The following is a 23,906-nucleotide window of genomic DNA, read 5'->3' on the forward strand; positions in this document are numbered from 1 at the left end:
CCCCCCCCCCCCCCCCCCCCCCCCCCCCCCCCCCCCCCCCCCCCCCGTGAGCGCGCTCTCTCTTCTCTCAAATAAATACATAAAATCTTTAAAAAAAAAATAAAAACATCTTGAGGATCAGACTCAAATCATGTCTGTGCAGTTTTAATCAGTAAAGTTTTGGTTGAATTTGAAAGGGAAAAGAGGTTCATACAGGGCCAAGAACAGATAGAGTGGCAAATTTATCTTTGTAATCCCACATCCTTAGGGAGGAATCCGGTCTGTATAGCCACGTTCTGTTGTGAATGTGGGCTGAGCAGTGGAATTGGAGAGTCTGGCAGTTGACTGAATGTGAACAGTCACATTGGGTAAGACTGGAAAGCTAGATTGGAGGATGCCAGTGTTAGTGTTTCCTGGTTTGTTGCCAGTATCCTTTCTAGTGATGGAGATCAATTAGAAACCTGTTAACACCAGTTCAGGTGAGAGAAAAGTGCATAGAAATGGATAAATGTGGAATGTGTTAGGAAGCAAGAGTGCTGACGGGACTTGCTGATAGATGGGAACCCTAGGAAAAGCGGGGTCTTTTTGGCTTAGGCACTTGGGCGGCACACGGCGCTGCTTAGTACTCTAGTCGTGGTATACATCTCAAATCACTATTAATGATAGAAATTGGGCTTTTCAATTCTGTGAGCTTATGGCAATGGAGAGAGAGAGCTTGGGGGAAAGACACTAGTTTCTTGGAAACTCAGGCTAGAAAATTACTCTGGCATGTTAGAACGCCTTTTATTTTAAAAAAATTAAGGATGGTTAGGTGCTAATGTATGGAAAGTCTTTCTTAAAGTATTAGAACGTGTGATTTGTTCCCAGGGTCCAGCCTTGAAAGTAGGCATGAGCCTGTCAATGATCAGCCCAGGTCTCCCTTAATAGTGGTGTTCAGAATTCATTAGGAAAAAAAGCATACTTTTCAACAGAGTTGCCTCTTGAAAATGAAATGGGAATTGAAAGCTAGAGTATATAAATATACCTTCTATCAGATATTTTTCCATTTCCTACATGTCGAATAAAAGACCTTACCATTCCTAAGAATCAGTCATAGGAATAATGAAGTTTTGGGTTAGGAGAACTCAAAAGAGTTGAGTTCTGAATTCAGATCCCTTCATAGCCATGTGATCATGACCTCTGAGCTTCTCTTTCTTTATTTGTAAAATACTTGCTCCACATGCCTCGCAGAGCTGTTAAAAATCCCAAATAAGATCATGAATGTCAGAGTACTTTGGAGACTGAGGCAGTGACTGATATTTGTGAGGAAATGGTTATATAGTTTAAAGCATTTAACACAGGATGACCTCAGAAGTACTTTTAACGAAGACCAGGAGGATGGGGGAGTAGTGCGTGGATTGTACCTCTGTTGTGAATCTTGAGGCTGCGGTTTCCACTAGGTTGTCGTACCTAACTGTACGGACCTATTCTCAGTGGTCTTACAATTCTTAACCAAAGTGTCTTATGAAACAGGCAGCCCCAGATACATTTCAGTGATATAAAGATGATAAAATGTGAAAGGAAGTTTGGTTTTGCTGTCTTATTTGGTAGTTGGAACTGTATTCCTGGTCCTCATGCCAAAATGAAAGACAGCAAAATATGGTTAGTATTTTTGACTTTAAGTTTTTTCCCCCTTAGTTGACCTTTGGGCTATGGCATGGGATTTTGCTTGGTTTGGGAGTATCTTTTCCTTAAGAAGCAAAAAGTATAAATATGCCAGAGGCTTAGGAGCAGTTGAAAGCAACTGTTGATCAGCAAGAGAATGGAAGGGGGAAAAAAAGGTTGGGGATGGCAAAAAGCAAAGGAAGAGAGAGGACAAAACGTAATTGAAAGAGGAGAAAAAGCTTAAAATCATTTCAGAAAGTCTCAAGTTTTCTTTTAAAAAAAATCCGTCTTTGAGTTCAGGCACTAAAAATTGAGGTGATTAAAGAAGGAGGGATTAGTCCTATAAGGGCAATGAATAAAATTAGGGAAGGATGGAGGACAGGTCTTCAGGAGGTTAGAAGGTCTGATGGTGGAGAGGTAAGAGAAGGTTCCTCTGTGCAAACCTGGTTCCTTTCTAAGGATTGACAACCTGAAGATAGGCTGGGTTACTGTATTAGTTGTACGTAAAGGGTGCTTTCTTGGGGGTGCCTGGGTGGCTCAGTCAGTTAGGCGTCTGACTAACTGAGTCTGATTTTGGCTCAGGTCATGATCTCAAGGTCATGAGATTGAGCCCTATGAGGGGCTCCACGCCCAGCACTTTCTCCCTTCTCCCTCTCCCTCTGTTCTTCTCCTACCTCCCCCCCCCAAAAAAAAACATGCTTTCTCTCCCTCTCTCTCAAAATTAAATAAGTAAATAAAAATCATAAAATAAAATGTGCTTTCTTGCTGGGGTATATGAAGTCAGCCTCTTCCTCCCTCTGCTTACGTAAGCCCAGTGCTATGTAATTCCAGTCAACTGGGAAAAGTATTTTACCAACAAGAGCTAGTTTTTTCATTATTAAGAAGATCTGGTCTGGGCGCCTGGGTGGCTCAGTTGGTTAAGCGACGGCCTTCAGCTCAGGTCATGATCCTGGAGTCCCAGGATTGAGTCCCGCATCAGGCTCCCTGCTCAGCAGGGGGTCTGCTTCTCCCTCTGACCCTCTTCCTCTCATGCTGTCTCTCATTCTCTCTCTCTCAAATAAATAAATAAAATCTTTAAAAAAAAAAGATCTGGTCTGAATTCATTGGCTTTTTTTGGTTTGATTCAGACTACATTATTGTCTATTTAAAATATTTCCCTGATGTCGATTTAAAAAAATCTTTTCCAATTTACTTTTTCTTCTGAATTCATTGTTTTTGAAACATTTTTTTAAAAGGCAAACAAAATGGAAAGATTATGACAAACCTCTCTAGCTGAAATCCCTCTTTATTTACTTCCTCTGTTCTTTTTCCCACCCTCACTCCCCAGAGACAACTATTACCCTGAATTTAGTGTGCATCCTTGCAGTACAGTGTGTGTGTGTGTGTGTGTGTGTGTGAGAGAGAGAGAGAGAGAGAGAGAGAATGTGTGTGAATATATAAATTCTATGATAGTCATTTGTTTTTTTGCTTATTGTTTTTAGATCTGTCCATCTGGATGCATATAAATCTAGGTCCCTCGTTTTAGCTGTTTAATTTTTATTTCACTATGAATATTTCAGTTTCTCTAAGCCCTTTGATGGATCTTTAAGTTGTTTCCCTTTATTTGCTGTTACAGACAGAACTCCAGTGAACAACAGCCTCACGTGGATCCCTGTGCTTTCCTCCTCCTCCTCCTTGTTGTTGTGATGGTTGTTCTTGCTGCTTCCCTGGTTTGTTTGTTTGTTTTCTTTCCTCAGTATCTTACCTGAATTCTCCCACCTGGGCCACCACTTTGGTATTCACATCATCACTTGGGGGACGGGCAGGGATGAGGAGACCCTTTTATAACTGAGAATGCCAACTTCTTTTGTTAGGGTCAGAGGTTCTAAAATTTTCTTTTCCCATGGATTCTTTTTGGAATCTGATAAATTTGGCAACTTTTGCATTCCAGTATTTTGTATTTTTATTGTCTCATGTCCAGTAGCTATTTTTCATAAATGTCAATGACTCCTTACCTCTTCCTTTTCTCCCTTCGTCTTTTACTACTTTTTAACTCCTAGAATACGTCCCACCAAGCGTAGGGCTGTGCACTGATCTCCAGTCCAGTTCAGGGAATTCTTGTGTTATCTTCTAAATTCAGCATGATCCAGACATAGCTGATATTCATAAAAGAGTTTCTTGGAGCATTCTTAGCCAAATTAAGCATTAAAAAATATAAGCCTTCACCTTATATTAGAATTATTACAGATAAAATTTTTTTCAGGGACCATATGTTTCAATGATCGGAGTTTTCATTTATAATTTTTTTGTCTGGACTCTTTAATCCACTATACTTTCTTAATCATTGCAAGGTTGAGTATATTTTTAATTTTTATGCTCCGTGTCTTTTCCCCTTTAAACATGGATGCTATTCAGAGCTTTGAGCGCTTGGAATGCTGAAGTGTTACACATGAAAACTGTTACTCTTCTCTAATAATACACTCTGCCTGCTGCAAGTGTTTGAGTAGGACTTCCTTTCTTAACAACTAATTTGGGCCGCCACGTCATGTATGAATATATAGTCATGATATTTTCACCTCATGAATATGTGAACTATCTTTGAGAATTTGATAAGAATTTATGTGTGAAGTATTTTTTTAAAAATTGATCAGACCTTAATGTTGAAGCCTTAGTAATAAGTGTAACCATGCAATATCAGATGCCTGTGTATTTCCTCGCAGATTTATTCATGTCTTAGGATATGGTTCAGGTCACAAGTATTGTGGTTGGAAAGTAACCTTTGGATCTAAGTTTACTCTGGTTTTAACTTGAACGAAGCATTCCATCAAAAGTATAAGCTCTGTCTGTGTGCTCAGATATATCTGTCGTGTCACCTGATAGGCAGTTTTGTTTAGAGAATTATTTCCCGTTTGCCACTGTAATCACTAGGTTTGAATGGAGTTCAACTGCTCTTTATCACATCAATCCCACAATTTATACTGGGGAGAGATGTTCCTATTTTAAATCTTTCTTTAGAATAAGATAATATGATACACTAACAGTATGGAGTTTTTTTTTTCGCTTTCATTCTGGAAACTACTATAACAATTTTGGGACCTAACTCAAAAATAATTTTTTTTCCTCTAACTGTAGTTACCGTGTTGGGATATTTCATCAGGATGCATAACAGAAGCCTTCCGTTTTTGTGGGAGTAAAAATAGAAAGAACTTTCTTCTTGAAATTATATTTTGTTTACATAATTCTTTTTAAAAACACCTTTTTCCCCTTCTATTAAAATAAAACCTCATTTAAAAAAAACCCTAAACCTAAAAAGCCTAACTAAAGGCAGCAGTCTTCATGCAATGTCTTGTCAAGAAGCTCCTGTAGTGGGTACGCCAGTATTACAAGCGCACCAGTGCGCTAGAACAGAGTTCTTGTCTCTCAGTGGCTTCCCAGCATTGTTATTACTAGAACAGGGACTGCACATTTGTTAGGGGGAAAATGCAGCTTTGTATCAACTCTTTATAGGTCTTACCTTACCCGTGACTCATTAATACTAATAAACCTGAAACTTGTTAGTAAAACAAACTTTTGTTAATAAATTTGACATAGAGGGGAAACTTTTTTTTTTAAATATATGGAGTTACTGTCTAATCTTTCAAGAACAGAAATCCAAAAGAAAAAGAGATTAATAAGCATTTATTTCTGGCCTCCCTTGTGCCAGACACAGTCTGGGGACAAACAGACAGGAGTCTGCCTTTCATACATTCCAGATATAGTAGGGTAGATGATTTTATGTGCTAGAGAAAAAAATGAAGTAATGAAGGAAGAATAGGATTGTGGCCTTGGGGAAGGGGATGACATTTTAAGGGTGTCAGGGAAGGCCTCACAGAAGATGGTGACTATTAACAGAAAGACCCAACAGTGGTGAGGGAGCGTGCCAGGAGAGTATCTAGGGGAAGAGTTACCCAGGGAGAGAAAAAGGCAAGTACAAAGCCCTGAGGCAGGAATGGGTCTGTTCTGTCTCAGGAACAACAGCAAAGAAGGGCAGTTTGACTAGAACATAGTGAGGTCAGGAAAACATAATTGGAGGTGCGGCCAGAGAGGTAATGAGGTCCAATTGTGCAGTCCTTTTTCAGCCATTACAAGGATTTTGGCTTTTACTCCCAAGTGAGATGGGAAGTCACTGGAGGTTCCATGAGAGGCCATGATTAAGCTAAAAAGGTAATACCAAAAAATACTGTATCTTGGCTTTGCTTTCAGAAACTTTGGATTATTTCTTTTTTTTTTTCTTTTTAAGATTTTTATTTATTTGACAGAGAGAAACACAGAGAGGGAACACAAGCAGGGGGAGTGGCAGAGGGAGAAGCAGGCTTCCCGTGGAGCAGGGAGCCCGATGCGGGGCTTGATCCCAAGACCCTGGGATCATGACCTGAGCCGAAGGCAGACGCTTAACGACTGAGCCACCCAGGCACCCCTGGATTATTTCTTATAATAATTTTTTTATTTAACTAATGACTGGTTTTAACTAATGGCTCCTGGTGAGTAGCCAGATTTAAACATTTGTGTCAGTACTGTAAATTTCCCTGAAATACAGATCTTAGGTATTTCATTTAAATTCAAAGAAAGAAAGTATGATAGGAAAGTCTGTCTATAGGTGTTCATTCGTAGGTGACCCTTCTTTATTACTGATTTCTCCTTATGAATTGTCTTGGAAAAAAGACAAGGGTGTATTCTATGCAAGACATTGTATTCACTCTTAGATGTAGGAGGATATATACATACATATATGTGTGTGTGTACCTTTGTGGCTACTGTATTTTAACATATGTCTTGCACATTTTTATTATGAAATATAAAACAGAAAAATACATAAAACATAACTATAGTTTAAAGATGAATTATAAAAAGCAAGTACCTATATAACCACCAATTAGACCTAGAAATATCTCATTGCCAGCACCCAGAAGCTTGCTATATTGTGTATCCCTTTTAGATCATAACCCATACTCTTGTGGAGAGTCTGACATTTGTGATAATCATTTTCTCTATGATTTTACCACCTAGGAATCCTTACAAACCATTATAATTTAGTTTTGTCTGTTTTTGAACTTTATATAAATAGAATAATATAGTATGTGTTCTTCTGTGTCTTCTTTCAGAACCTAACAATATGTTTGTAACCTTCATCCATGTTGTTATGTAGAACAGTAGTTTAATTTCACTGCCATATAGTTTCCTGTTATATGAATGTACCATAATTTATGTATCCATTCTACTGTTGATGTTTTTGGCTGCTAAGAACATTCTTGTCACGTGTGCTGATGGATGTGCAGGAATTTCTCTGGGCCATTTTTGGGAGTGGAATTGCTAGATCTTTAGTTTTATTAGGTAATAAACTTTTTCAAAAGTGGTTGTATTAATTTGCCCTCCTACCTACAGTGTGATAGGTGTCCCTGTTCCTCCCAGTCCTCATCAGTATTGTCAGACTCCTTACATTTTGCTAATCCACTGGGCCTGAAAATGTTCATTGTAGCAAATTAACTGAGAAACCAAAACCTTACACTTAAAAAATTATTTTACAGCGTAAGGGACTAAAGGTATTGGTTTCTGTTTTAAGAATCACCAACACTCAGCATTTTCATTTCTTAGAGTTGCTTGGCATCTTCCGCCTGGGACTACTTACAGAGTCTTAAGAGGTATTTGTCTATCTACCCTCAGAGGGTCAGGAACCTTGTCTTTTCTTTTTTTTTTTTTTAACCTCTGTGTCTGAAAGAATGCCTTGCACAGTTGGTGTTGAGTAAATATTTGTTAAATGAATTCAGCCTGACTCTTGCTACTCTTAACTCTTCTGATCAAGACTGGCCTGTTTTAGCATCAGTAGTTGAGGACAGTTTTTGGTGAGGGCTCCTTCCATTATTAATAGTAACTAGACTGGTTTATGAAAATGAGAAGTTTATTTGTAGGTGTACCAGTTAAAGTTTAATGTTTAGATTTTCAAGAAAAGATTCTATTTTTAAGGAATCACCCAGTATGTATGCAGTACTTCATTTTCCCACAAAAGGGAAGAGAGTGCTAGAATTTTCTGCTTATGTTAGGCTCCTGGAAGCCTGGCAACCACTCTTAGCCCTGTTTCTGTTTTGAGTTACTTTGTAGGCTATGGTGGATAATTAGGGTGGTGGTGGTGTTTTAGCCAAGACATCGCCTCAGTCCTCACCAGGAACCTCATTATGGTAGGTGTTCATTAAAACCATAGAATACATTGCTTTGCTTAAATGTATCTTGCTTTCGTGTAGTTGACCCACAGAGCACTTTTTAAAAAGGACATTTGACATAAAAATGAAATAAGAATTCTTTCAACAGTTTGTGAGGTAACTGGCAAATGTGATGATGACCCCCATCTTGTACATGTTGACATGAAGCAAACCATTTATTTCATTTTTGCTGCATTCATAGGCCAGTTGATTAAAGGAATTAGCTTGGATTTTTCAGACTTCCATATCAAAGTATAATCTTTTTCAGAGATGACTAAAAAATAGCATATCCAGAACTAGTGATAAAATATAAGAATGGTGATTTTTGACTAGGAATTCCTAGCAAATGTATAACCTGCTTTTGTAAGGGTTTCCCTTTCAGAATAGCCAAAATAAGTAAAGACTTGTATGAGATTCAGAATCTGGTTAAGTCTGATTCATCATCTCTATTTCCAACAGAGGTTTCCTGTTAGACAAGACAAATTAGAGTCTTCCTACTGACTTAACTTGGTGAGTTTTTACATAGTTTTCTTTTAAACATAGTTTAAGATCATGAGGAAAAAAGCAGAATGAAATACACAGACATATTTACCATGACTTTAAAAAATGCACATCTTGAGTGCAATCTACGGTTTCATTTCAGTGCAAAATGGTATGTAAAGTTGGAAGTCATAGAAGGTAAACATGTAAGGTTTGTTGTTGTTGTTTTTTAATAATGAGCATTACAAATGATGTTAAAGAAACATTTTTCATATGTGCCTTGAAAAGTTTTATTTTAAATTTTCTTTCCTGGAGTAAACCATAGCTATTTGTTCAGATCTTCTCTGGTGACTGCAGCATATAATATAAGGCTTTACACTAATGGTGGAAGGGAGAAAAGTTGGGATTTACGTTTGTAATCAGTGGTTGATAATACATGATATATAGAGAGAGACCTTAGAGTAAGATGATTTTTCTCCCTAGGAAAGATCTTCAGGGAAATGAGAATTACAGTTTATAAAAGGAAATAAAGCAAGGCATTTGATTCTGAGCAGATTGCCTTTGTGTATGTATGTAGAGCTCATCTCTTTATGGGTAACTTGAAAAGATGTTCCTGCCATTTAGGCCAGCATCTTAAAATTTTTACTTTTTCATATGAGATTCATGCCTCAAATGTTTATGTATGTTTTTACAGAGTTTTATTGGGTAAAATAGATATTACTGCATTTTAGTCTTTTAAAATCTGACACAAATTGTTGGGAGCCAGGAAATTCTGTTAAGACAGACTTTCTGTCTAACTTGCCCCTGTTTTGTCTGCCTGTGTGGTTTTACTTTTTCCTTGTGTCATGAATTTTGGAATGAACATTTAAAACTGAGAACTTCCTGCCCGTCCTTTGTTCCATTTAGCTTAGTTAGAACCTTAACATTAACATAGAAATTGGCTTATTTTTAGTAACTTTAGAAGGAGAGGGAATTTATTTTCTGCGGATGGTTTCTAAGCAAGGAGCATGGACATGGATCCATGTGAACAGTCATCAGATTTTTTCTGGTAAGACCACGGTTAAAGGAGATTAAAGCAAAAATACACTTCACTCTCTTTCTTTCATAGTTGAAGGGACACCTGAGTGTCTCTTATAAAGAACAGTATCTCCAGAGAATACCAAATTCTGTACTGCTAGATAGTAGTAGTTAATGCTGAAGAGAATTGGTTGCGCTTGTAGTATACCAAATTTTCTGGAGTGGATGGGCCTTTTCAGCTTTGAAGTTAATGAACTTAGTACACATAGTATACCTTAAGACCAGTTTAGATGATCTTTTTTGCTATGTATTCCTTGAGCTCTTTCTGTAGCCAAATTGTGTTAGTAAGAAATATTTTTAAATGGCTTGACTAAAGTATTGATGGCCAAAGAGAACTGCATGTTGAATTTGGTTTCCAGAAAGGCCAGAGGACCTTGTGGGGTTATGCAACCTCTGCCTGTTTGTTTCATGAGATGAGTCTTCTATTTTTGAACTCCTTGCAGATTGGACACACTTAAATTGTATTACGGCCAAGCCTTTCATCTGTTTACTATTTGAATTTTATAAGGTTCTTCGTAGTTTGTAGTTGAGGGGAGAGGGTGAAAAACTATAACCTCCCAAATCTCGAAACAGCTTTGAGAATATAATTATATAATAAACATATCTTCTTAGCCATAAGGTTTTTTTCCCGTCTTCCTCCTCCTCCTCCTTCTTTTTTTAAATTCTGTTCTAGCTCTTGTTTTAGAATGAATTTTCTCAACCTAGAGGAGAAATCTTTGATAACACGTGGGATGTGTTAAAGTCTTCTTTCCTAAGTTTGCTCTTTGTGGCCCTGGAGATTTTTGTCCAAGTCATCAGTGGAATCAACACATAATTATAATTTGTGAAAAGAGAGAAGTTGCTGATTATTTGGTTTTGCCTATCTAACTTCATTTCTAAAGGTGTTTTCCTGTGGAACTGAGATCCATTTTGAAGTGAAATAGCCCCTTTATAAACAGATTTGTTTGGATTCCTGTCTTTCCATTTCAGACATCTCCCAAATGATGGATTTTGAAAGTAATGTGTGGAGAAGCTTGATCTGATGAACACTGCCTTTTTTTTTTTTTTTTAAAGCAGTTGGAAGAGTTGTTTTTGTTTTTACTTTTTTTCCTAGCAGGGGTTCAGTAATTAACATTAGCACATCACCTCATTGTATTAGCCCAGACCTTGTGAAACCTATGCTTGTTGCAACCATGATTGCTTGTGCTGGATCCCTCATCCAAGTGGAGACAAGATGCATTTAGCTCAGTTAGTCATTTTTACCTAAATTAAAAAGCAAAAGAATTCAAGAAGTCTTTCTTTAAGGTCTGAAGAGATGCTATCCTATAAGACTATTGAGTGGCATCTGCCCCTTTCAGGACAGACCTTTGCTTTTGGAACAGAGCATGTATTGTATTCTCCCTGGATATATTTTTGGGGTGGTGAACTATGCAAAGAAGTCTGTATAACAACTTTTATATAAATGATAGATTTTAGGGAGAGGGAATGATTCCCCAGCCTTTAACTTAGATGGGCAATAAATTTTTTTGCTCTTTCATTTTTCTGGTAACTGGAAGAGTTTCATCCAAAGTGAGAATTATTCCATATTTTAACCTTTGAGCTGGCTGCAAAGGTCTCCTTGGGGACAAGGACACTTTGCAGTTATTTATAACCTGTAGAGAAGGGCAGTAAAAGCCTGTAAACAGCCAGCACACACTAAGGTTCGGGAGCCAGTGGGAGCTATCTGTTGGTTATTCCACTGCTTTCCATGACTTGAGATTCTTTCATGTACCTTATTGTTCATCTTCATCTTGGCTTTGGATGAGCCTTACTAGCCAAGCTATTTCTGTAAATCTCCATTTTATAACACTTAGATTGAGGAGAAGAAGGTAAAATAGCCTTTTTATGTTTGAAAGTATATCTAATCCTTACAATCATTTCAGTGTCTATGCTTGCCTAAGTTATCTGTAAACTGGGGAATCTTAAAGGTACTGACCTGCATACATACTAGTATACTTGTTTCTGAGTTTTCCTTAAATAACAATAGTTGCGAGAATAATTCAATCTCTTAATTAGATAAATATTTGGCTACGGCAGAAAATAGGTTCTACAAATGAGCCTGGTATAGAAAAAACTTAATTATGTGTTCCGAGATATGTCTGTCTCTATATATTTATACATGGACATGTTTACATGTGTATATATTTAATGTTAAATATGTTTACATGTCAATTTTAAGGGAATCAAACTGCATGTCAGATGTGAAAATTTAAGGTCAAATCTAAGTAAAGATGCTAAAGATCTGCCTCAGTTTTATCAGTATACTGGAATTTTATTATATAGGCTTCAACTGGAAAGAACTCTCAAGGTCTAGCCTGAATTCCTGGCAGCTGTTGTAGTGGTACTTTCTATAACCAGGATTGCCCTATTCTAGAAAACTTGCTTATGTTACTGTTGTCTTACAGATTTAGGAACTCCCCCATTTAGCTGTACAGGCTTACCTTTTATCCCAAGTTTTCCTGGACTTTTTTTTTTTTTTTGATCGAGGGAGAGTATAGTATTGGAACATATTTTTTTTTAAGATTTTATTTATTTATTTGACAGAGAGAGACACAGCGAGAGAGGGAACACAAGCAGGGGGAGTGGGAGAGGGAGAAGCAGGCTTCCCGCTGAGCAGGGAGCCCGATGCGGGGCTCGATCCCAGGACCCTGGGATCATGACCCGAGCTGAAGGCAGATACTTAATGACTGAGCCACCCAGGCACCCCTAGTTTTGGAACATACTGAATGAGTTATTTAAAATTGGAGTGAGATGAACTGATACTTTTCTTTTTGAAAATGTTTTATTGTTTTAAAAGTGTGCCTGGATTCCTGTAGCTGTTACTCAGCAACTCCCAAACTTTAACTTCTTAACTGGAGCTCATTAAGGAAGAATATGATCCCCAAAGACAGTAGTCTAGTTATTCAGCAATTTCACTGAACAAATATTTACTGAGTGCCTGTTACAGGGGATGCTGTTCTCTGATTGAGCTTAACTTCTGGTGGGGAAGACAATAGACAAGTAAGAAACTTGAAACAAGATCATTTCAGGTAGTGATAATAAAGAAAATAAAATAGGGTAATGTAATGAGAGGGACAGGGTAGAAGTAGGGGGTCAGGGAAGGCCTCTCTGAAGATCTTATACTTTGATAGAACATTTAAATGACAAGGAGCCAGCTATGAAAAGATCTGAGGGAAAAAAGAGCTTTCCAGGCTCAGGAAAGAGCCTGGTGTGCTAAGTAGAATTAAAGGTCTGAGTGACTAAAGCATAGTGACTGTGAAGGGTAAGTGTTAGATGAGGTCAGGGACATAGACTGAGGTCTTGGCAGTCATGACGGAGGTAAATTTTACTCAGATAACAATGGAAACCACTGGATAGTTCCTATCTTGTCTTTCATAAGGATCTGATTTATAAGCCATCTCCTCACTTAGAAAAATTAATTGTAAAGGCTGCTAATTGCTTTAAAAATTTTTTTAAATTTTATTTGAAAAGATAATATATTTACGTGGTTCAAAATTCAGAAAGTACAAAAGGGAAATACAATGGAAAGTTCCTTCCCACCCAAGTACCCTGGTTTCCTTTGTTGCAAGTAACCAGTGTCCCTAGGGTCTTGTATAGCTTTACAGAGAAAATTATGTGTATGTTAAAATAAATAAATATTTTTGCCTTTTTAAATAGAAAGAACCTCCCCATTTTAAACAGATTTTTGTTATTTTGTCTGTTTGTATCATAATTCATTTAATCAAACCCTTGTTGATGGACTTTTAGGTTGTTTCCATTCTTTTGTGATTACAAATAATGCCACAGTGAAAAAAATCTTTTTATGTTTGTCATATTAAATATATCAGTAGGGTAAATTTCTAGAAGTAAAATTGCTGGATCAAAGGGTATGTGCATTTCTTATTCATTCTGATATACATTTCCCTTCATGCAGAGTGTAACAATTTATACTCTAATCAGAAGTGTTCTCCTTACCCTGAGCAAGTGTTATCAAACATTTTGATCTTTGCCAATTCACTTGGTGAATCAGTGTGTGGTTTAATTTGCATTTATCTTATTATGAATGAGAGTTGAACATGTTTTCATATATTTCAGAGCCACTGGTATTTACATTTCTCCAAACCATGGGCTGTTCTTCGCCTATTTTTCCATTAGGCTGTTGACTTTTTCTTCTTGATCTTTAGATTCACTTAATACGAAAGCCTTTTGTTAAAGAATTTAAGAAAACAAAAACAAATGTCAGTTATATCTCAATAAAGACAAAAGCAGTCATCTTTAATTTGTAAATTTTATAAAGCATGAACCTGATAAGGGATATAAGAGAAACCCCAATCTTTCCTTTGCTTATTGAGGTCTCTCTTGAGTACCCTTAGTTTCATTTTAAGAAGTGTCTGTAAATTTAAAAAAAAAGGTACATTTAGTATTTTGTTAGACTAGATTGAATTGCAGTAAGTTTACCTATGACAAATTTTCAAAAGTCATTCAAACCTTGCAACAGAGGAAGTCAGTATGACCTGTAATAATCTATCCTTAGGGTAATGAGAAAGAAGTTATTATCTCACAGGCTGTATATTATTGAAGACACTGTAACAGGAGAAATACAAACATTACTTTGAGGTCACATCAGTTTCTCAAAAATGAATATATCCAAGTCTTCCCATAGTTTTGTGGGGTTTTTTTGGTCAACAATCTTTTTGGCATCTTCTGTTTGGGAAAATGCAACGTCTCTCAGGTTTAAAATAGTTATGACATTGGGATTTTTCCTTACTTGGAAACTGTACAAGGCTTTAAACCAAAAGGAAAAAAAAAGTAATAGACTTCTACAAAGCCCCTAATAAACCATTCTTTTAAGAAGCTATGTTCCCCTTCCTACACTGTTGGTGGGAATGCAAGCTGGTGCAACCCCTCTGGAAAACAGTATGGAGGTTCCTCAAACAGTTGAAATTAGAGCTACCGTTCGATCCAGCAATTGCACTACTGGGTATTTACCACAAAGATACAAATGTAGGGACCCGAAGGGGTACATGTACCCCAATGTTTATAGCAGCAATGTCCACAATAGCCAAACTGTGGAAAGAGCCAAGATGCCCATCGACAGATGAATGGATAAAGAAGTTGTGGTATATATACACAATGGAATATTATGCAGCCATCAAAAGGAATGAGATCTTGCCATTTGCAACGACGTGGATGGAACTGGAGGGTGTTATGCTGAGTGAAATAAGTCAATCAGAGAAAGACATGTATCACATGACCTCACTGATATGAGGAATTCTTAATCTCAGGAAACAAACTGAGTGTTACTGGAGTGGTTGGGGGTGGGAGGGATGGGATGGCTGGGTGATAGACATTGGGGAGGGTATGTGCTACGGTGAGCGCTGTGAATTGTGCAAGACTGTTGAATCACAGATCTGTACTTCTGAAACAAATAACGCAACATATTTTAAGAAAAAAGGAAAAGAAGAAGATAACAGGAGAGCAAGAAAAGGGGAGTATGTCAGAGGGGGAGACGAACCATGAGAGATGATGGACTCTGAAAAACTGAGGGTTCTAGAGGGTAGGGGGGTGGGGGGATGGGTTAGCCTGGTGATGGGTATTGAGGAGGGCACGTTTTGCATGGTGCACTGGGTGTTATGAACAAACAATGAATCATGGAACACTGCATCAAAAACTAATGATGTAATATATGGTGATTAACATAACAATAAAAAAAATTAAAAAAAAAAGAAGCTATGTTCCCATCCGTCTAGCTTGTGCATGTTTGTGTATTATGTTGAACCACATAAAATTGCCGATGTTTGACTAGTTTTGGCTTACAAAAGCGTTTCATGGTTCAGTCTCATATTATCTTCTCAGTCTTATTCCTGTAATTATTTTTTTTATTCCTGTAATTTTAAGACCGATGGATCTATATGGCTAACTTACAGATATCATGTATGTGATAGGCCTGTGTTGGTTGTCGATGTTCTTTTTTTTTTTTTTTAAGTCTCTGGATGACTGGATTAGATTGAAGATAGAGGAATGGTTATAGGGAATAAAAGAAAGACAAAAAAAAAACCTGCAGAAGCTGTCTTTGTAACACTTTTCAGAGAGTGTTGTAGCCTAGCTCTGCGTATACTGCAGGTTAAACTATTGGGACATTTCCCTCCATTGTATAGGGAATTCATCTTCTGTCCTCAAAGAATCCTGATTACATAAGAGTTTAGTTCAAATTACTGATTCATGTTTTCAAAATGAAGGAAATTATATCCGGTCTCTTTCCCCTTGTAGAAGGAAGATACACTTGGTACTGGATGAGAACCTTAGTTTTACCACAGCAGATACTTGAGAGTGCCCGGCTAGGAGTTTTTGGCTTTGTGTGTAACTCATCCAAAAGAACAAATTAGTGATTCTCATCACATTGCAAATCTAATATACTCAGCACTGTTCAAAGGCTCTTTTAGAGATATGTGAGAGAAACAAGCAGAAAAGTTAATGAACTAGAATGCAACTGGATAAATGTTTCAGTCATCAAAGTATTTTTGCTGAATGCCTTGTTTTAGGCAGGCTCTGCTAGGTGATAAGGGGACGTAAAGAAGAAGAGTTGCAAGTTCCTTTTAAAGAGCTTCAAGTCTACTGAAGGCAACAGAAGTGTTCATAGGTGTAAAAGAAGACAGAAAAGTACACTAGGTTTGATTGAAAGTATCATGCATGTGCATCATGACAGCATTAAAATATTATCTTTTTTATTTCTGTCTACTCTCTAGAGTTTAATGTTCTAGTTAGAAATTATACTATATTGATTGACTGGAGTCTCTTGGCAAAAATAACTTGCAACTTTATCGACTTCTAATACCTGTTAAGACACATTCTGTTAGTGATTGCTACTGGTTGCTAACTTGAAACTACCTTCATTGGAATTTGAGCAGTATTATAGTTGACAGATATTCTAAAGTATGTTTTTTGGTGTGATGCAAAAGAGGTATCACCTCATGGGTCAGGATTTAATAGAGTAAACAGGAAAATAAATGGTGGTATATCATAGACATGTTCAGCCTCAGAGTTGTCAGCATACTGGGAAGTTTGCTAAGCTTTGGAAAAGAAATTTCTCACTAGACAACTTGGATGGTCTTGTCCTAACTTGTTTGAAGCCAGGGATACTATATTTTGGTGCTAGTTGTCTCCTACAGAGGTTCTCAAATCATGACCCTCAAATAGACCTCCTCTTTCCTGAAATTGTTTTTCTGCTGAGTACCTGCAGCAGTTGGCATGAAGTGCTAGAGAGTTCATGTAACCCTAAGCTACTTTGCTGATGAACACCTTGCCCCTGGTGCCTGCTATGAGTGAAATTAATTAGACTTGTGCTATCCTAGTCAATTTCCCTCTCAGCAGGTTGTGTGGTTAAAGCTCCTCAGAGTCTGAGGCTCATCTTCCAGTGCTACTAGCTGCTGGGTTAGACATTTCTTTAAAATTGGAATAAAGGTGATATTATTAGAAAAGAAAAACCAAAAAGACTTGGCTACAAAATAAATGAGAAGCAAAAAAGATAGAAAAAAATGGCCAAGACCAAATTAGTATTTTTTTTTTCCTGGTTGTAATAATGGACGATGGTTCAGTAACAACAGTTAAGCCATTAAATAAACTGTTTTTAGGGCACCTGAGTGGCTCAGTTGGTTAAGCAACTGCCTTCGGCTCAGGTCGTGATCCTGGAGTCCCGGGATCGAGTCCCACATCGAGCTTCCTGCTCAGCGAGGAGTCTACTTCTCCTTCTGATCCTCCCCCCTCTCATGCACTCTCTCCCCCATTCTCTCTCTCAGATAAATAAAATCTTAAAAAAAATAAAATTGTTTTATTTATTTTTAAAGATTTTATTTATTTATTTGAGAGAGAGAGAATGAGAGATAGCACGAGAGGGAAGAGGGTCAAGGGAGAAGCAGACTCCCCACTGAGCAGGGAGCCCGACGTGGGACTCAATCCCGGGACTCCAGGATCATGACCTGAGCTGAAGGCAGTCGCTTAACCAACTGAGCCACTCAGGCACCCTAAAAATAAAATTGTTTTTAAACTTGTCTTTTTCTTAGGCTTAGAGAATTCTTAAATTAATTGTTAGATAAATATGAAGTATTTTTTTAAAACCTCAAAATAAACCTAAGTTAGTATTTTATGATCCCTCAGTGTAGAGCTGCACTGCACACCTCCAGAGCCAAATTTTATGCTCTTAACTAATGTGTAAAACTCACATCTTCATTGCCAATCTGCCCAAAAGATAGTTTTAAGTGGGAATTTTAAAGTTTCATTCTGGTTCCTACTGGCAGTAATGGTAACTGGGATTTGTAAAACTGCCTAAGGTGCATTTACTCATTACTAGACAAATAGTTCTTTTTTTTTTTAAGATTTTATTTATTTATTTGAGAGAGAGAGAGAGAATGAGAGATAGAGAGCACGAGAGGGAAGAGGGTCAGAGGGAGAAGCAGACTCCCTGCTGAGCAGGGAGCCCGATGCGGGACTGGATCCCAGGACTCCAGGATCATGACCTGAGCCGAAGGCCGTCGCTTAACCAACTGAGCCACCCAGGCGCCCAAGACAAATAGTTCTTGAGAATGTGTTTTCCATCAAATGGAAGCATACCTCCATCACAGGTGATCCAAGTATAGCATTTGGTTTCTTGAGTATATCATGGAATCATGAATTGCACAAACCAGGGAGCCCCAGATGCCACTCATTGCTTAGTTTGCTAGCTTAAGTGAAATAGCATGTATGTGTATAAAACTGTTAACTCCCATCTGTGATTACATGGGATACTTTAGTTGTAAATGTCTGTAGGATAGTGTTTAAAACCAGTGGGGACTCTGGTAATACCAATGGTATTACTCTGTGGGGATACAACTGTATCTTATTGATCCCCTTCCCTTCCATGCTTATTACTTAAGTTGCCAGTGAATGTGTGTAAGTTGAGTGATTTTTTTTGTTGTTGTTCATTTATACCTCTTTCTACAAAGGATTTGGGGCAGTTTCCAGAAGTACTTAACATATAAAAGAGTAAATAGTTGAGGGAATTATAGCAAAGTGAATAACAGTGTTAAGAAAATAATAAAGCTGGGACGCCTGGGTGGCTCAGTCGCCTAAGCACCTGACTCTTGATTTCGCCTCAGGTCATGATCTCAGGGTGGTGGGATCAAGCTGTGCATCGGGCTCCGCCCGCAGCAGGGAGTCTGCTTATTCCTCTCCTTCTGCTCCTCCCCTGCTCTTGCTCTCTCTAAAATAAATGAATAAATAAAAATCAAAAAAAGAAAATAAAGCTATTATAGAATGAGCGTGTGATCCTAGAGTTTCAGGAGATGGCTTACAAGTATGTCTCAGGGCTTCCTAGTAACCAGGCAAAGAGGACGACATGATCAGTTATATTCATATCGTCTGTGCACAGCTGGAAACAGACCAGGTGTTCAGGAACGAAATTTCTCCCTTAGATATTACAAACCAGTGTTTGATGTAATGGAATACGTCCTTACACTATTCTTAACAATACAATATATTTTTTATTTTTATTTTTTTAAAGATTTTTATTTACTGAGAGAGAATGATAGAGAGCATGAGGGGGGGAGGGTCCGAGGGAGAAGCAGACCCCCCGCTGAGCAGGGAGCCCGATGCGGGACTGGAGCCCGATGCGGGACTCGATCCCGGGACTCCAGGATCATGACCTGAGCCGAAGGCAGTCGCCCAACCAACTGCGCCACCCAGGCGCCCTACAGTATATTTTTTAAAATAAAGCAGAACGGTAGGAAAAATGGTATATACTCAAGTGGCTATCATCCCAAATTAACAGTTATATATATTTCCATATTTGCTTCAGACCATCCTCATTTGGAAAGAAACAGGAGAGAGCAACTTGTGGTGTCTTATATTCTTGTCCTGGCCTCGTTCTTCTCCCCTGCTCTCCCACTGTGAACCTGAGGCGTAGCTTGTCAGTGTGTTCTTTGTTTTTTTACTTCTACTGAATGCATATATCATATCTGTAAATAATATATAAATCTTAAATTTGCATAAATCAGGTACTGCACATGACATTCCAAAACTTGCTTTTGTTCATTAGCATTGTGTTTGATCTCATCTCCATGGTGCTGCAGATCTAGTTCATTAATTTTAAATCCTGAAATATAGCTTTCCATTATATGGAAATAACCCAATTTAGTTTTCTATTTCCCTCCTAATGGATTTTTGGTCTGTTTCTCATTTTTTTCACTGTTATGAGCAGCCCTCTCTGTGTCTTCTCCTGCCCACGTGCAGGGTTTCTCTTGGGCAGTGGTTCTTAAAATGTGGTGCCAGGACCTGCACATCAAGGTCACTTGGGAACTTGTTAGAAATGCAAATTTGTGGGCCTAGCTTAGACCTCTGAATCAGAAATTTTGGGAATGGTGGCCCTCACGTGATTCGGATGCACACTGAAGTTTGAGAAACCCCTACACTAGCACATATACAGTTAAAGTAGAATTACTAAGTCTTAGGGTACATGTATAGTCAACGTACTGCATACAGGAAGGAAGTTCCTATCCAAAAATACATCCTAGTTTACGGTCTTACCAGCAGTGTAAGAGAGTCCCCATGTCCCCATACATGGCATGGTTGATTTTTTTTCTTGCTGGACTGAAAGATGTAAAACTTTAAGAGCTATTTTATTTCCTTTTTTGTGAACAATATTTTACAGGGTAGTTGGCCATTTTCTTACGAATTTTGTAGAAGACTTACATATCAATTCGTAAATTATCCCCTCATCATGCATTGCAAGCTCTTTTTTTTTTTTCAGGTTTTTTTTTTTTTTTGGCTTTGTTTATGGTACTTAAAAAATTGTAACCAGATTCACCAATGTTTTGAATGGCTTTGTGTTTAGAAAGGCCTTGGAGAGGAGAAGTTGGACTTGGATTTGATTTGCTGCTGGGACATCCTGTTGAGATGCACAGCAGTTATTTGAAGGTGGTCTGAGGCTTATGAGACAGGTCACAGAGAGATTTGGGAGTCATTTGTATAAAGGCAAAACTTTGACACTGGGGGAGGATAAACTGAAAGAGAATGTAGATTGAGAAAACGATGGAAAATTCAACCACAGGAACGACACTGGAGAAAGAGAATCCAGTAAGAGAGATTGAGGAATGATCAGAAAACAGAGAGAGCAAGAAGAAGAATCTGGAAAATTGGATAGTGATGGAGCATGTAAGCGAGGAGATTTCCAGTGCTGCAGAGAAAGGGCACATCTAAGAAAGTGGTGAATGTTGCCCTTCAAGAGAGCAGCCAGCGCTGAGTTGAAGAATAGAAGACTTCTCCTAAGAAGTCTGCACCGAAGTATAGGAGGAGATGAGATGGTAGTTAGGTAACCAAGGTCATTTTCTTTTAGAAGTGGAATATTTGTGCCCCCGAGAAAGGGGCCATTGGCAGAGTTGTGCGTGGGGTTCACTATGCTGTCTCCTCTTTGGCAGCCTTTTCATGGATGTACTTTATATGCCCTTTGAGGAAATTCATTTGGTAAGATAATATTAGGAATTGGGCAGAGGATGGAAATAGGGTGATAGAATTGTGACTAGGAGGCTGCTTTCGATTAGGTGGTCTTCTCTGACGGTAACATTGAATACTAAGGAGCCATTTGAATGATAAGGTAGAGCATTCCAGGCAGGGGACACAGTTTCCAGTCTGCAAGGTCAAACGGAAATTAGATAGTATACCATTAATCTAATAAAATCCTCATGCTTCTTTGGTCAATCAGGGTGAAGAGAGAACAGAAATCTTTGTCCCCTGACTTTGGAGATCTTGTTTAACCTTCAAACTGGCGATGTCAAGGGTTCCAAGTCCTCCACCTCCGGCAGAAATGTCGAGTGGCCCTGTAGCTGAGAGCTGGTGCTACACACAGGTAAGTTCATGTTTTCACCCTGTACATCGTGTATCTTGGGAGGATTTTGGTGAATGAAAAGAATAAGGTTTCTTCATTAGGTTTCCTCTTTCTCTAGGACATAACTGTCAAAGAGCAGATAAAGTACTTGTCGGCTTTCCATTCCTTGGTTATCCACATGGCATCTGAATGTACTAGGCTGGTGGTTTTCATTGGAGGTTGAAGGGGGGCGGGGATCTTTGAAACTAGATCCACTTATAGCCACCTTGATGGAAATGTGTTCCTCTTTGGACAACTCACAGGAAAACAGGTTTGAGATTTGCAACCCCAAGCAGTGGCTTCAGCATCTCAATTGTCAAATGGTGCTCTGAGCAGAGGCTTGTTTTAGGTACAGCTTTATTATCTGCTTGCCCACCCCTGCCCATGTTTTTCTCACTTTCCACCCAGTGTTTCTCAGAAGTGGAAAAATGTTATGAAAGCAGTTGGTCACTGTGAGATTTCTTAAAATGTGGGTGAGGGACAGAAAAAGCTGAGCCTCCATGCCGCCCAGACAGGGCTATCTTCCTATGGGACTCATGCAGACAGAGGGAGGAAGGGAAATGATTATTTGATCTGCAGCCTGTTTTTCAGGTTGCCCACTTCCTATTTAATTGCTTCTTGGTTTTCTGTTAACAGATCAAGGTAGTGAAATTCTCCTACATGTGGACCATCAATAACTTTAGCTTTTGCCGGGAGGAAATGGGTGAAGTCATTAAAAGTTCAACCTTTTCATCAGGAGCCAATGATAAACTGAAATGGTGAGGAAGACTATATCTAGTTGTAAAAATTTTTCTAAAAGTTGCCTGTTTTGCTTGGTTTTATGACGGAGCCTGACTAGAACGTAAGATCCTTGAAGGCAGAGACTTCGTTTTGTTCTTCACATATTCTCCAGTGCCTGGAACAGTGCCTGGCACATGATGGTGTTCATTGTAAAAATATATTTTTAGGGCGCCTGGGTGGCTCAGTTGGTTAAGCGACTGCCTTCAGCTCAGGTCATGATCCTGGGGTCCCGGGGTCGAGTCCCGCATCAGGCTCCCTGCTCAGCGGGGAGTCTGCTTCTCCCTCTGACCCTCTTCCCTCTCGTGCTCTCTCTCATTCGCTCTCTCTCAAATAAATAAATAAAATCTTTAGAAAATATATATATATATTTTTTTTAAAGATTTATTTATTTATTTACTTATTTGATTGAGAGAGAAAGAGCACAAGCAGAGGGAGAGGGAGAATCCTCAAGCAGATGCCTCACTGAGCACAGAGCCTGACTCAGGGCTCGATCCCAGGACCCCAAGACAATGACCTGAGCCGAGATCAACATCAAGAGTCAGCCACTTAACCGACTGAGCCACCCAGGCACCCTCACTGTATATTTGTTGAATTAATTCAGTGAGTATGTCAGGAATCAGGAAACTCAAATGGCTGTAGGGTAATAAGTGAGTAAAGAGGGCCAATGTTGTAAATGATATTCATACATGGTATGAGTGTTGAGTGACCTTCTAAAAGGGGTGGTGGCTGCTCAGCGCCATAGCTGTGTGTGAATAAGGGCTGACCATCGTCATATTTGCTGATTTTTTAAGAAAAGCAAGAAATTTAGATTTTAGCATAAAAATCTCAAATTTTAAATTGCCTGCTTTTCAACAATGTAGGAGATTTACTTGCTTATGTAACCGGAATGCCCAGGGTGTAGGATGGTTTTGAAGGTAGTGTGATCCAGCAGCCCAGTGGTGAGATTAAGGACCCCATGTCTCTCTGTTCTCTGCACTGTTGGACATCTCAAGTCTAGCTTCCCTTGTGGTTAAAGGATGACTTGGCAGTAGCAATGGGTGTAATCCACTACCATCCAACAGAAGTCTTTGAACTTTCTCTGAATTAACTCTGTGGCCAAGAATATGTCCTACATGTACTGACTGGTTTAGGTTTGGGTTCCCTCCATTAATCTCTGTAGCAAGGGGAATATGATCTGAGAGTGGGGGTCAGTCCCACCCAAACCACGCATCCCCTTGAAGAGGAGCTGACAGTTAAGAGTACAACCATATCTTTGCTGCCAAGAACAGAACACATGTGTGTCAGCCACCCAATTTTGATCTCTGATAACCCGCTGAAGAGTTAAACCACTCTCTTTCCCTTTAGTATTTTTTGGCTGTGTGCACTAAGCAGTGTATTACTAGGTTCTGAGAGAATGCTTTATTCTTAGGCATTTCATTTATTTATTTATTTAAGAGAGAGGAGAGCGTGAGTGAGCACGTGGTGGGGGGAGGGGGGCAGGGGGAGTGGGAGAGAGAAAATCTTAAGCAGGCTCCATGCCCAGCACAGAGCCCAACGTGGGGCTCTATCTCATGACGCTGAGATCATGACCTGAGTTGAAATCAAGAGTCAGACTCTTAACTGAGTGAGCCACACAAGCGCCCCACTTAGGCATTGTATTCAAATTCACATCTTGAGCACAATGTATATGGCATATGCGCTTCCCAGAGAGGCACTGGATTGGGCCACCTGTTTGAGAGAGGTGCCGTAACACTGACAAGGCCTAAGGATACATATGGCCTGTGTATTGTATGTGGTAGAAGTAGTGTGAACCACATGCAGTTCAACTAATGACATTTACAGCTTAACTCAATTGAACCTATTAA

At 38.8% G+C, this 23,906-nt stretch overlaps 1 protein-coding gene across 5 annotated transcripts in view; it reads left to right on the forward strand.

The window, feature by feature from the left end:
* SPOP (speckle type BTB/POZ protein) overlaps positions 1-23,906 on the forward strand; it is a 66,956-nt gene that overhangs the window by 24,798 nt on the left and 18,252 nt on the right. For 3 of the 5 annotated variants that reach the window (XM_073883767.1, XM_025859224.2, XM_025859223.2), the window contains 3 exons: positions 8,295-8,345; positions 21,121-21,264; positions 21,919-22,040. In XM_073883767.1, the coding sequence (XP_073739868.1) occupies positions 21,187-21,264; positions 21,919-22,040 (200 nt within the window). In that variant the 5' untranslated portion in view covers positions 8,295-8,345; positions 21,121-21,186. The remainder of the gene's footprint in view (positions 1-8,294; positions 8,346-21,120; positions 21,265-21,918; positions 22,041-23,906) is intronic. The other 2 variants (XM_025859227.2, XM_025859226.2) reach the window with 1 other exon arrangement.

Source organism: Callorhinus ursinus, unplaced genomic scaffold, assembly GCF_003265705.2.
Source record: "Callorhinus ursinus isolate GAN/ISIS: 27379988/994484 unplaced genomic scaffold, GSC_fseal_2.0 scaffold52, whole genome shotgun sequence".
Classification (NCBI taxonomy): Eukaryota; Metazoa; Chordata; class Mammalia; order Carnivora; family Otariidae; genus Callorhinus; species Callorhinus ursinus.